Source organism: Haemaphysalis longicornis, unplaced genomic scaffold, assembly GCF_048455015.1.
Source record: "Haemaphysalis longicornis isolate Haplotype H1 unplaced genomic scaffold, Haemaphysalis longicornis Haplotype H1 scaffold_1, whole genome shotgun sequence".
NCBI lineage: Eukaryota > Metazoa > Arthropoda > Arachnida > Ixodida > Ixodidae > Haemaphysalis > Haemaphysalis longicornis.
This window is the reverse complement of record NW_027526203.1, coordinates 194,685,224-194,698,220: the sequence shown is the minus strand read 5'-3', so window position 1 is coordinate 194,698,220 and position 12,997 is coordinate 194,685,224. Positions and strand designations below refer to the sequence as shown.

Below are 12,997 nucleotides of genomic sequence, written 5' to 3'. Positions count from 1 at the left end.
TGGCTTCTGATGGTTACTCGCTCAGGAAGTTGTGTAGAGGGTTCTTCACGCTCTCCCCTTTGCGGCTGTACAGATTCACTCTGAGACGGCGACTTTTCAAATATGGCAGGGCTTCAGTTTTCAGCTGAAAATGGGGTTGTTTTTTCTGTTGTCGTCTTCGTTACTCGTGATCCGTCGGGGTACTCGGGTGGCTTATCACCGGCAGCTGGAGAGGAAGTAGTCACGCTCCACAATGGTTTGACAGTGCGAGCGGTTGCAGGTGTCGATGAAAGATTATCCTTCGTGACTTGCTGCGTGATAGCCTCTTTACGTATCAAGCGCATTTCAGATATCTTTTCACTCAGCAGCCACTTCGCGCAAAAAATCATAAATAAGAAATTGTCTGACTCTTTGGAATCATTTTTAAAGCCCTCGTGGTCTAGGAGACCTCGTATCTGTCCGTCAACCTTTATTATCTTCTCCAGCTTTTGGATGAGAGATTCCTGAAGGGTTCTAAGCATACCTATTGTCGAAATTGGGGCCCTCACAATATTTTCTGTCGTTTTGGTCAGCTCGGATACCTCTGCCTGGAGTGTGCGCCCCAGCTCTTTCAATTGACCCACGACCTCGCTGTCCTTGGTAGGCTCAATGTCGACAGGGAGGGTGTTCTGGCCACGGTGCTGCTGCTGGACATCTCCGGGTTCCAGATGGGCGGTGCGATGCGTCGAGCAGCCAGCCAGGACATGTGCTGTTCAAGGGCAAGGCCTACAGGCTCAGGAGATCAAGTCGTGTTCCGGGCCTCGCGTGCCTGGAAGTCGCTCTGCGCCGTCACCAGGAGTCCACTGGGCCGTTCCTCCCGGGTTTCGCTGCACCAGAATGTTGAGGAACTGGACCCAAGGCGATGGCTCTGCTACAGCTGCACTTTAATCCCCTCTCCTATCACTAGTTCTCGATGATGATCATACCCCCCTTGACACGCCATCTTCGTCCTTTTTCTAAACATCGCCTTCAGCCCAATAGCTAGCGATATGCCATGTGGGTAAGTTTCATGCAGTGTGTCGAACCGGAACTGAACTGAACCGAAAAGCGGAACCGAACCCGTCTTTTGGCCGGAACTGAACGCGAACCTGAACCGTTAATTTTTGAGCCCGCTGAACCCGAACCCGAACTGAACTGAACCGAAAAAGTTAATAGCGGTTACCGGTTCACGAAGAAACTGTTCGACCACCCTTTGTTGAAATGTGCAGTCAACATTATTCGGGGATTTTCCATTTAACCAAGGTCACATTTGTAACCCCTCACGCACGTTTCTCCTTAAGAGCAATAACGACACTATCAACGGTCTTTACGTGGGCGCAAGGGGGGAAGATGTGCCCAAAATCTTGCGACGGTTTATTGCTGCTGGTCGGGCATACAGAGTGCAAGGCGGAGCAAGATACATTTTCGGTATCATTATGACGATATGCAACATCTACTTTGTCTTTCCCTATCTGCGACTGTGTACGAGCAACCATGCAGGCCACAAGATGACTGCAGTTCGCACCGGTGAGAGCCCACACCCTAAACCCGCCACCTCGTCGCATTTCATAATTTGCTTAGAAAGGTCGCACATCTGGAAAGTGTAAATAGTTTACAAGTGTTATCCGAAGGAGGGGTCCAGTGGCTAAGCCGCTGGTAAGGATGCACGTTTGGTCACCGCCACCGGCGGCGGTTTTTCTGATCTGCATATAGATCGAAAACATCCATGTGCTCTGCCCTGCAATACACGAATGAAAGCGTCAACTGTGCCGCTCTGAAATATGCGTGGCTCCTCATAGCCCACGCATAGCATCAAACACGCCAACATTTCTCGAAAAGTGCGTTAACGCGTGAAAACGAAGACTGAAGGCCCATCAATTGGTTTTTCATTATTCCGCGAAGAGTTAAAACACGAATAATTTATCCTGTCCTTCGCTGCCTCTAGCCATCAAATAAGCATAAAACTACGTATCAGTTTTGTCTGGACGTCAATTTCTTTGTCCGTCCTTTCACATAACCTAACTCCTCATCACTGCGACGGTGGTGAGCGCCGTAGTGCCTAATATAATCGTTAGTTTCTTACGACGCGTACAGAGGGCAGCGTTTTTCCTGCCATTTATCTTCTTACCTTGACGTCATTAGTTTGTTACAAACCACCAAAGTGTATCACCGGAATACAGCTAACAATTCCATACCGTCAAACCTTGTTAATACGTACCCGCATAATGTGTAATTGCGGTTTAAACGTAGTTGCGAAGATTTCCCCACCCATCCACCATTCAACCCCAAGTATTAGGTTCCCGCTTAAGCCGTAGCCGCTGATTGCCCATCAAATGGTTAGTGAGTACTATTTTCTTTATTGTTCTACACGCACAGGCACAAAATCGGAAAAATCTCGTGCGCGCAGACGTCCTCGAGCTGCGACACCGGGACCGACAGTCGCCAGCGATATTGACGTTAAAACATGGCCACCATGACGGATTCTTGCTCATACAGGTGTTGCCGATTGCAGCGCACATAAGCAATGCCTTCGAGAAAAGCTCAGTCGTATAGTCTGCTTTCATGCCGCTGCGGTGGTTGCCGATGCGGTTTACGATTATGGTTACGCTCTCGTTGGTGGTTTTAGGTCGTACGATGCCAAAGAGCTTAATATTCGGGAATCAATCAACTATGCAATGTATGCGGATGACGTTACATTCTGGACAACGAGAGGTCCTGTAGGGAAAAAGGAAATAAATGTGAAAGGAACGGCCGATACCGCCAAAAAATATAACCGACGGTTTGGTCTCGCATGCTGCACAGAGAAATACAAATTCATTCACTTACATAAACGAGCAAGACAAAAAAACAAAACGAAGGCGGGCATACAAGCACTCTTTGGCGGCCAGCCGATCCCCGAAAAGGCGTAAATGAGAATCCTCAGAATTTCGCTCCGGAGCAGCAGGAAGCGGAACGCGTCTCGTAATAGTATCAACTTGGTCTGTCAGCATGATCCCTGGTCCAGGATTCTGCTGGTGCGACCGTCGTCTTCACCCTTTCAGCGAGCGAACCCTCAATGCATAATTGCATAAGTAAAAATGGATAATTGGTGAGTTAGTGCGTTTATTGTTGTAAAAATGTAAATAAATGTACATAGTATGTCGAAGGAAAAACGAACTTAGAAAACAAAATTTGCGCCAATCCACCCTGTGAATGTGGTTGGAAAGCAAAGCTGCAAACGGCGCCCACAACGACTACCCATGCGACGTCACTTACATTCACACACGTGTCCCTACAGAGAGAAACCAGAGACAAGTGAAATGCACTTAACCACACCCTTTAATACATCAGAGATATTCTTGGCAAGGTTAAATCAATGCATAATGCATGAACGGTGGTTGGTTGAGTTGTATTGTTGTAGCACATGAGTGGAAACTCTTTTTTTATAAAATTAAAGGAAGTTCAAACCCGGTGTTATATGATCTCACTTCTCCGTCTCTGCCACCGCGGACGGAGGCAACGAGATCGGCGGCAGAGACGGGGGAGGAGGACGAGGAGGAGGAAGAGGAGGAGGATTAGGAGGAGGTGGAGGAGGAAACACTTCTATTCAGATTTCTGAACGACCCCGTGTGCGGCCCAGGGGAATGGCTCCTTCTTCACTGGAGCCCATATGCAGTCCGCGCCGCCTGTGCTCTGTACACCTGCTGAAGCTGGGTAAAGGGGTATTCACACGACGGGGTGTTTCAGCGGAGAAATCCGAGGGAGGTCGTGACGTCACCGCAGGCGGACTTCTGCTCGGCCAACTCCTTCGCTCACACGGAGGATGCGACTGTCCGACGGACATCACTGTTTGCAGTCGCCTATCGCTAAAGCACTGAGCTGCCGCAGCTCCGCCGATTCCGCGACGGCGGCAATTTCTGCTAAAGCTCTTACGTACTGATCTTGTCAACCGCCCAAAAATTGGCCCTGGACGCGATGTACGCGCTGCCGCGGGTAGAGGACGGCGCGCGACGCGCGAGGCACTGGGTGGGGATACGCGCGCTGGTAGCAGACGGCCGATATGCCTACAGGCCCGCATACAGATGTTAGGCTTAACACTGCGGCAAATATTCGATTGCCGCTCTCGCAAGCGGCGCAGATGACGATTTTTAATGCAACTTTCCATCACATCATTAGGGAGTTTTAGCTGACCGTTTTTCACGCTCCGCTCCGCTCCGATAGCTAGCGCGAGTGCCCGCGTTAACGCGATAGCACGCGTTATGCGGAGATGTGGGCTCGACTCCCGCTTCCGGAAAAAACGGCAGATTTTTTCTCGACTTCTATTTTCGCTTGTTTATCACTATCAAAGAAACATGACAAACATACGTCATTCGGCACTATAAAATATTTCGAAAAAAGCCGAATACCATTGGCAATAACGACTGCAACCTTGAAACCCGCCGCGGTGGCTCAGTGGCTAAGGCGTTGCGCTGCTGAGCACGAGGTCGCGGGTTCGATTCCCGGCCGCGGTGGCCGCTTTTCTGATGGAGGCGAAAAGCAAAAACGCCCGTGTGTACGAGATTTCGGCGCACGATAAAGATCCCCAGGTGGTCAAAATTAATCCGGAGCCCTCCACTACGGCGCGCCTCATCGCCTGCCTTGCGTCGGCGCGTTAAACCCTACAATCAATCAATCAACTGCAACCTTGATATGTGTCCTTACAGAGTCCTTCGTCCCTTATCTATCTATCTATATATATATATATATATATATATATATATATATATATATATATATATATATATATATATATATATATATATATATATATATATATATATATATATATATAGGATTCCTTACAGGAGCGGATTATAGTAACAAAACCTATATACATCTATATACAAACAATATCCACGATGCGACAGATAATTTCGTCAATATACATAACACCCTTGTGTGTTTCCACACCCATTCAGAGGAATGTGCACGCATTTATTAGAGTTCGCACATCTTCGTCACTTGAAAAAAACTTTCTTAAGGCAAGGAAGGCTTTCGTTTGGTTGCGTACATTGTCCCACGGACCCAAAAGTTTCGGCAAAGATAGGGGTGTCCGAGATAGCAGGCTAAGCTTGTCACTTAATTTTTTCCGCTCGGTCGCATATAGAGGGCACTCAAGCAGGACATGATGCACATCTTCAGTTTGGTGTCCACAAGTACAGCAGGTGTCATCAGCGAATCGAATACGGTAAAGGAATTTCTTGGTGTAGGCCACGTCAAGACGAAGGCGATGTAACAACGTGTCGACCGAACCACCGAGATAAGACGCACACGGGTATGCAAGGTACGGGTCCACTTGGTATAGCAGCGATGAACGATATTTATCGGCCAACCTGGTTTCCGAAGTAATGTGTGTCCTAAGTTTTTTCAAAGAATCACTTTTGGTAAAAGGCAAGGTGCTACACGTGGAATTTGATGAGCAGTTGCTGCTAGTTCGTCAGCTCGTGAATTTCCACTTATTCCAATGTGCCCGGGAATCCACTGAAATGTTATTTTCTGAGTTTGTCCTATTTCAGTGGCCATCACATCACAGATGCGTCTTGTTAAGAGATTGTGATGACTGTAAGCCGCAATTTGATTTAGGGCTTGAAGAGCTGCTTTTGAATCTGTGAGAAGTGCCCATTTAGTCGGTGAAGTCATCGTAGCGATACATTTGACTGCAAGATATATTGCGTAAAGCTCTGCAGCCATCGACGATGTAGGGTGCGACAGCTTGACCCCCTTATCGATGTGGAGGCTCGGTATTGTGAAAGCTGACGACGGCGAGGAGGTTGTCGACGATCCATCGGTGTATATATGCACATAATCACCATAACGTTCATGCATGTAATTGAGCGTCATCTGCCTTGCTGCCAGTGTAGATATAGATGATTTTTGGGCATCCCGGGGATATCAGCATTGGCGTCAACGCAGGGAACAGTCCATGGAGCCAACCCAGTGCTGTGCTTCCATTGAGATACAGGGGGCAGGGCCATGGCATCACCAAAGATGGCCTGATGAAACTTTGACGGTTGAAGGCGGGAAACAAAAGGGTGCTAGTCATGCAGCGTAGTCAGGCGCAGGTAATAACGGCGCACCTCCTGCACGCGCAAAGCATCTACAGGTGGCTCTCTTGCTTCCGCGAGAACCATATTTCCCGACATTGGCCTGGGCACTCCGAGGCAGAGACGGAGGCCTCTGGCACGCTGGATCAAAGCGCACAAGGTGCGGCCTGCTGCGTGCGCCCGAAACAGCGGGAGAGGCCTAGTTCATTCGCCTGCCACCGCGGCGCCACCGGTCAAGGACAGTGAACAGCGGCGGAGTAGCGGTGTGCGCGCTAGTAGCGGTGTGCGCTCGCTACTCTTCGTGCTGCAAGCGGACATTCTGAATTTGATATCCGCTCAGTGCTTTGTTCTACGCTAAAACGGGACCTATTCCCTTGTGGCAAATGGTTTATCGCTATTAAGGGAGACGGAGTGGCCTCGACTAAGCCAGCCCGCCTCTGCGACAGTCAACTTTAAGTTCATGCTTATGACAGGTTTGCCCCGTCCTCAGGCCAGAGGATTAATACACGTATTTCATATTATTTTACAAAAGGACTTGAAAGAACTTTCACAGACCCCTTTTATGGTATTTAAATATAGCACAACGTTTTAGCTTCTCGTTAAAATCCCTTTTAAAGAAAGACCACGATTTTATGTTTGCCTTTGTCCGCTGCCGCGACAGTGGATTACATAAGCTTTCAATTCATTCCAGAGTATTTTAGGAGCTGTAATAACTCTAAATTAGCATCATTCTGCATAATTTCCGTTCGAAGACTGTTGAATGTGAAATTATGTCTTCCTTCCTGTGCATGTGGAAATAATGAAAATGCCGGGAATTGCGCTTACAATGAAATGTGCGTTTATTAACTGAAGCTCTACAATCTCTAAAAGATCAGTATATTTTATAATACAGCAGAACAATTTTGCCTGCATTATAAGGTAAAAAAATGGAGGTGCCATGGTCATCAAAGGCGTAGAACTTTTCTGGAGAGGGGCTTGTGTGCCAGCCTTACCAGACGTTGCACAGTGGCACTCACATTCCCTGCCCAGTTAGCTAGCAGTGGTCGAAGCAGCTTTTTTAAAAAAACATCACAGAGGTGGTTCGTGTGCTGAGGGCTGCTCGAACCACACCGTAGTGCAGGGCAGGTAACAAAATGTGGGAGGAGGGCTGAGTGAAGAAGTTTACACAGATTTCCACTCCTTCGAACTTCAGTGTCTTTCATCACTTCACTGACAAAGTCACATGTGAGTTTGCAAATTTTCACGATCTCCATGTTGGGATACCGAAGTTGTCCGTTATCGATTTTCTTTACTAAATCGTAGATGCTGCCACACGGTTTCGACTCTTGCAGGAGAACCTTGCATGATTCACACGGCAACTGCAAATAATAAAATCAAGTCAAGTAAAATTTGCATCAAAAGTACTATGCAACGAAGTATGTAGGCTCCTTTGCTTACTTCGCTTAGCTAACAAAATATCTAAATTTCGTAACAGTGGGGAATGGAACGTCCTGGGGCAAAAAGAGTGGCATACACTTATATCTGGTGTGGACCCTTACAGTGGTCGCACACCGGCGGGGCGGGACCCACGTCCTGATTCGGGCCGGAACCCTGGCTTTGGGCTAACCTGAGTTTTTCCTCACTCGAGGTCAGCCTGGAATTCTGCCCTTAGTTTTTAGTGGCGAAAGGGAGGGCAAAAAGAGAAAAATGTGAGAAAGAGGGAGAACTGCTGGTTCACAAATTATGGTTAACATTCGAGGAAGGCGAAAGTGAAGTGAACATTGTTTACGACTGGCTGACGCGCTAGCGCAGCGTTCGAAAGAATGCAGTAAATAGTGCAAAGCTTAAAAATAACCGTCCTTACCTTCTCCTCACAAGCACGCGCGATGTATCCGGCCAGGTATGCTAGGGGTGCTAGTTCGAGGTCATCCGGCACAGCAAGCGAAACATTTAAGACTTCCAGCTCATAGGAAAGCCGCTTGGCACTGAGGACGACGGCAAGTGGCACGGCCGCGGTGTTGCCTTCTCGGGCTTTGAGTTTTAGATGTGCATTTGTTTCGGAGCTATGGGGAGCGTTTCCACTCTTAGCAGCTTGGAGGATTCCAACCTGGGAAAAAAAGTGCGTAGGTTACATGGGTGTGCTCTCCAACGGGCACCATATATACCTTTAACAGCTTTTCGGCTGTGAAGACCGCGGTTCTAGCATCAACTCTATCGTTGCCTCCGTTAAACTGTCGAAAGCAACTGAAGAGGGACTCCACGGGGTCGCTGTTCAAGGCACGGGTCAAGACGTAGCGAAAGCTGGAAAAAAGTTTTTTGATACCTAAGCCAATGCACATATACGTAACTGCGATAAAGAATATAAAGGTGAAGAAAGGAAAACCTACTTGTTGTCTAATAGATGTTGAATCAATGCCACAGTTGACCTCGTGGTCATTATCGTTGCCTCGCATGTTTCTTTCGTCATTTTCTTTTTTGTTTTGCCACCACAAAGCTGGATCTCCTCGATGTACGTGACGAAGTCTACTTCAAGCCACGAAAGACGGTCGTCGTCGATCAAGTAGAATGGTTCTTCACTTTGACCGCGCGGCTTCACAGCGCCAATATTGTGAAGGTCATACCACTTCGACACCATTTTCATGAATGTGATGGTGGGCAAACAGTCCTGAAATTCTGTCGCATCAGGGTGGCATTGCGGGTTTTCTTGTAGGAACTCAAGCGTTGCTATTACGACTGGTGAGAAAACTTGCGTAGCCCTTGACACTTTCATCTTTTCTAGGTTGTTCGGTTCAACGTGTGACTGTGTTAGGAACCTCACTGGCTTTACGAGTAGCTGTGACTGAATGCTGAGTAGCTTCTTCAAGTACAGTCCACCTTGAATTAGATCATCTCCGTCCATCATCTCTCTTTCCAAAAGATTATTTCTGAGGTTCTTGATGAGGTGATTCGGATCGAAAGACAAAAAAAGAGGATCACCTTGTCTCAATGGATGTGGCACTACATGCACAAGCGTTCCGTCCTCAGAAAGGCTCTTGAAGAGCGCAACATTTGACTGGTGATTGTCGGTAACAATCCTTGTCACACGGAAACCCACATCTTCGACTGCCTTCATGACATTCATTGTCATAGAACGAAGTTGCTCACTTCTGAGGCACCGGGTAAAGAAGTACCCAACTGGTATCACATAGGCAGTTGATAGCCCTCGCAGGACGAAGCACAATAACCTGTTCGCCACTTCAGGTGTTGCACATGATTGCTGTTGAGGACCCATGTCAACGAGGCCGAAAACCTTATCAAGTTGGCGATCGTACATAACTTTCTGCTGTATCGCCATTTCATCTATGATTAGGGAGCAGAAGATTTCTTGTTCGACTTGTAGCGCTTGAAACTCTGCGCGTAGGCGTTCTGTTATGAGTGATGTGACACCTATTTCGCCTGTTGAGTGCCCGATGTACTTCTGTAGTGTGGCACGACAAGGCAACTTGAACAGGCCTCTTGTTCTTACATACTCGTAACCTTTGTTGGAGCACGCTTTCCAGAGCACGCACTCCCTCAGAATTGATTCACTGTACGCTGGCTTCTTGGAAGCGAAATTGGACACTTGATTCTTGATAAATTCGGCGGTTTTGTGGCCTTCGTCTGCGGCTACTAGTACACTCATAAAACAGGCGATTTCTTTGTTGCTTTCGAAAGCTCGAAGCCGTTCACGAACCGTATCGTGCTGGCTTTGGAGCGTCTGCAATGACTGATTGAGACGGGAAATTTTCCGCTGCAGGCGGTTCGTCGTTTTCTTCGCATCCTCTATCACCCGCTTAAGGTCAAGGTCTGTTTGAGACATTTTATCCGTACATGAACTGGTTTGGCACATGCTATCAGCAGGCAATGCACAGTCACACGTTCCCTCCGAAGACCCGCTTGGTGCAACATGTTCTTGATCTCCGAAGAGATCAGGCTCGACATCTTCATGCATGCTTTCATCTGGGCCATTTCGTGCACTATTTTTCGCGCAAGCCGATGAACCGCCATCTGCTACTTCTCTTCGAGGCCACTTTCTTATCCTTGGAGCGCTTGGCTTTTGCATATAGGACGGGTAATTGGGGAACACCGTCGGGATAGCAGTTGGCAGGAGCATTCGCAGTTTGGTGCCTTTCTTATAGTCATTTTCGGTGAAGTGAAAGGAACAAACCGAAGAGTGGTCACTGGGTACCCACCTCGTTTCTTTTCCACCAGATCCCTGCCGGGAGATGTTGTTGAGCCACGCTTGTCGTCGTTCAGCGCTTGATGGAAATTCATGGTAGCTCAAACCGGGATTTTTCCTTGCGTTCGACGTGCACCGTGGAACACAGCAGTTTTTCGGCATACTAACTGACCGCTCTAACTACCTAGCTGGACTGTGAGGCAGATCGCATCAAGCTGAACACGACTATATTTGTTGGGAGCATGTAACCTCATTCCGCGGCGCGAAATTGGCGCGAAAATGCCGCGTTCGCCTTACCGCGCCTCTTCGGTGTGTCCCCTACTACTAGCGCCCCCGCGAAACTTGCGGCCGCAACTGTCAACAACGCTCGCCCTCCCTCGCCAATGCGCGGCGGCTCCACGCAGCAGGCCGCACCTTGTGCGCTTTGATCCAGCGGCCGTGCCTCTGGTTAGTTTTTCGCGAACGACGTTGCCGCGCACGCATGCAGTGCTATTGAGCAAGCGTTTGTCGGTTTTGCTTTGTATACGCATGGTTCCGAATGAATAAGCTGAGACGCTGGCTTACTGGTGAGATCCACTGACGTTTAGCTGTTGGAAAAGTAATCCACTGCCATGCTCAAGTGTATAGCTATGAAAAAGGAGGAGGAGTTTGAAGCTCAGCTAAACAAAAAGGCCGCTGATGGTGTATTAGAGCCCTTCCTCTCCTTTTTAGTACTATTCTAAGCCGAGAAATGTTTATCGTGCGCTGTGCCAAGAACGGTGACCTTTTGGCAGGGATTCGCGAAAGTTAGGCGACCCTATGCTCTCTAAAGTCCGGAAACACGGGGACCACTACATTTGGGCAAAGACTCTATTTCCGTATTTTATACATAAAAACCAATTACATATCTACGTAGCCCTTGCTCCGGCAGCCACGGCAAGTGGTTTTACTTTTCTGTGCGCCCAGGGGTTGTCGAGTTATTCAAATTTCAGCGATGCTTCCTTGTGTCCCTGGGCCGTCGTCCTATATTCCTAACCTGGTATGGACGCGGTGTTTCCGACGTGGCGCCGAACGTATTTAGAGTTTTTTAAAGACGATAGTCTTTCTTGGGCTACTTAAACCCAGAAATTTTGGTCTGTCTTTATGTCTGTCTGTCCGTCTGTCTGTCTGTGACTCGATTCAGCCACCCGGCCAAAGCAAAACAATGCCTGCGCAATAGTCTTATATAGTCACAGCTAAATCTACCCGTCTATGTCTGGTGTAAGGTTCATACTTGCCAACATTGTTGAATAAGAACAAGTTATTACGCAAATATGAGGCAAAAAATCAATACAGAAGTGATATTTGCAGTGTTCCTTTATAAAAAAAATCAAACATGCTTGACTTTTGCGAAATTAAATACTTCATCAACTGCAGAAAAAGAATTCACTCCGCCGTCGCCTGCTGTCGCCCGCGCCACTATAGCTTCTGGCGCCATTTTAAGAAATCAACCGGCAACAGTTAAGCAAGGTTCCACTAGATAGGTTCCACGTTCTGCTTGTAACGCACGTGGAGTAGGGAAACGCGGTTCTATAAACGCTGAAGTAGGGCGCCTCGATTAACGCGCGTCTTCGCTGTACGGCAGCGTTCGCATCGAGACACCCGGTTTGGAGCAGTGGAACGCGGGAAATTTAAAATGATTTAAGCAAACCTTTGGCGTCTTTACCTTGGGAGGAGCGCGACGCAAGAGGAACAACATGAGAGGTGAGCGGGAAAGCGAAGGGAGGCATTTACTTCGCAAAAGCCGATAAAGACTATCGTCTTTTGACGACATTTGCAACGAAAGGAGCAGATACGCGGCCAATTTTTCCATTCGTACCTTAGTGTCCGATGCTGCGAAAGGTCTTCTTTGGCTTTGCCAGCAATCTTTGACGTCTGCCTAGCGAATTATTTCCTTTTTTCAAATTTAACCCCGCTGGCCGGGCCGGTTAGACTTGTGGTTACTGCGGGTTGTTTGTATCGCGTTTCGACGAGCGCTGAAGTGCCCGTGTGATGCGCCGAAGGGTTTTTTAGCCTATTTCAACTGTCTAAATACCTCGACGGGTGAATTACTTGCTTATTATTTTTCACAGGTGGCTTCGCCGAATAGGGCTACCGTGACTGTTTTGTTTATATTTCATCTTTTGGTTGTACCTTTACCAAAATAGCGCCTAGCGAGCTGATTTGCCTTGTCAAATTATCGGAACAATCCCACAATGATGCCAGTATGGCCTTTAAGGAGCCACCCTGTAGCGGAAGTTAGCTAGGTTTGTTTTACTTGTTTTGGCGACAGGTACGTACATGTGACTCAACGCAGTGATCCCCGAGCCGAAGTAAAGAAAACGAATGCGCTAATAGTGGTTGGTCTTCGGTGGGATAAACCGGGTGACTTCAACCGGTGGATGCGGGAAGACCGCTACTGCAGGTCGCTGCTGAACTTTTTAGACGAAACCGGACTGCATGCCTACATGTTGACTTGACCAGTGTCGATTCCCTGACTACCTGTGATATTTGTACCCCTTCTCTCTCTTCTTTCTACTGTCTTATATTTGTCTTACTTTCATACTTTCTTCCTCTTTCAATTCTAAATTCACAATTCACATCTTTACACCTTCTTCATATGCCGCATGGCAAAAATACGAGGTAAAAAGTATCTGTAAAACTATGGCTGCTATACGGGAGGTTGAAATTTGGTACGAAGTTAGAGCTTCATGAAGGAGGAGTGCGCAAGGATTAGGACTTACATGGCACATTTCGAGACGAA

General features: G+C 47.8%; 1 protein-coding gene across 1 annotated transcript; it reads right to left on the bottom strand.

Moving 5' to 3' along the window:
* Positions 1–7,092: 7,092 nt before the first annotated feature.
* On the bottom strand, positions 7,093–10,025 carry LOC144156228 (uncharacterized). Its single transcript, XM_077688135.1, is given in 4 exon segments — positions 7,093–7,126; positions 7,128–7,417; positions 7,903–8,145; positions 9,888–10,025. Coding segments are annotated over 4 exon segments (705 nt in total).
* Between the last annotated feature and the right edge of the window lie 2,972 nt (positions 10,026–12,997).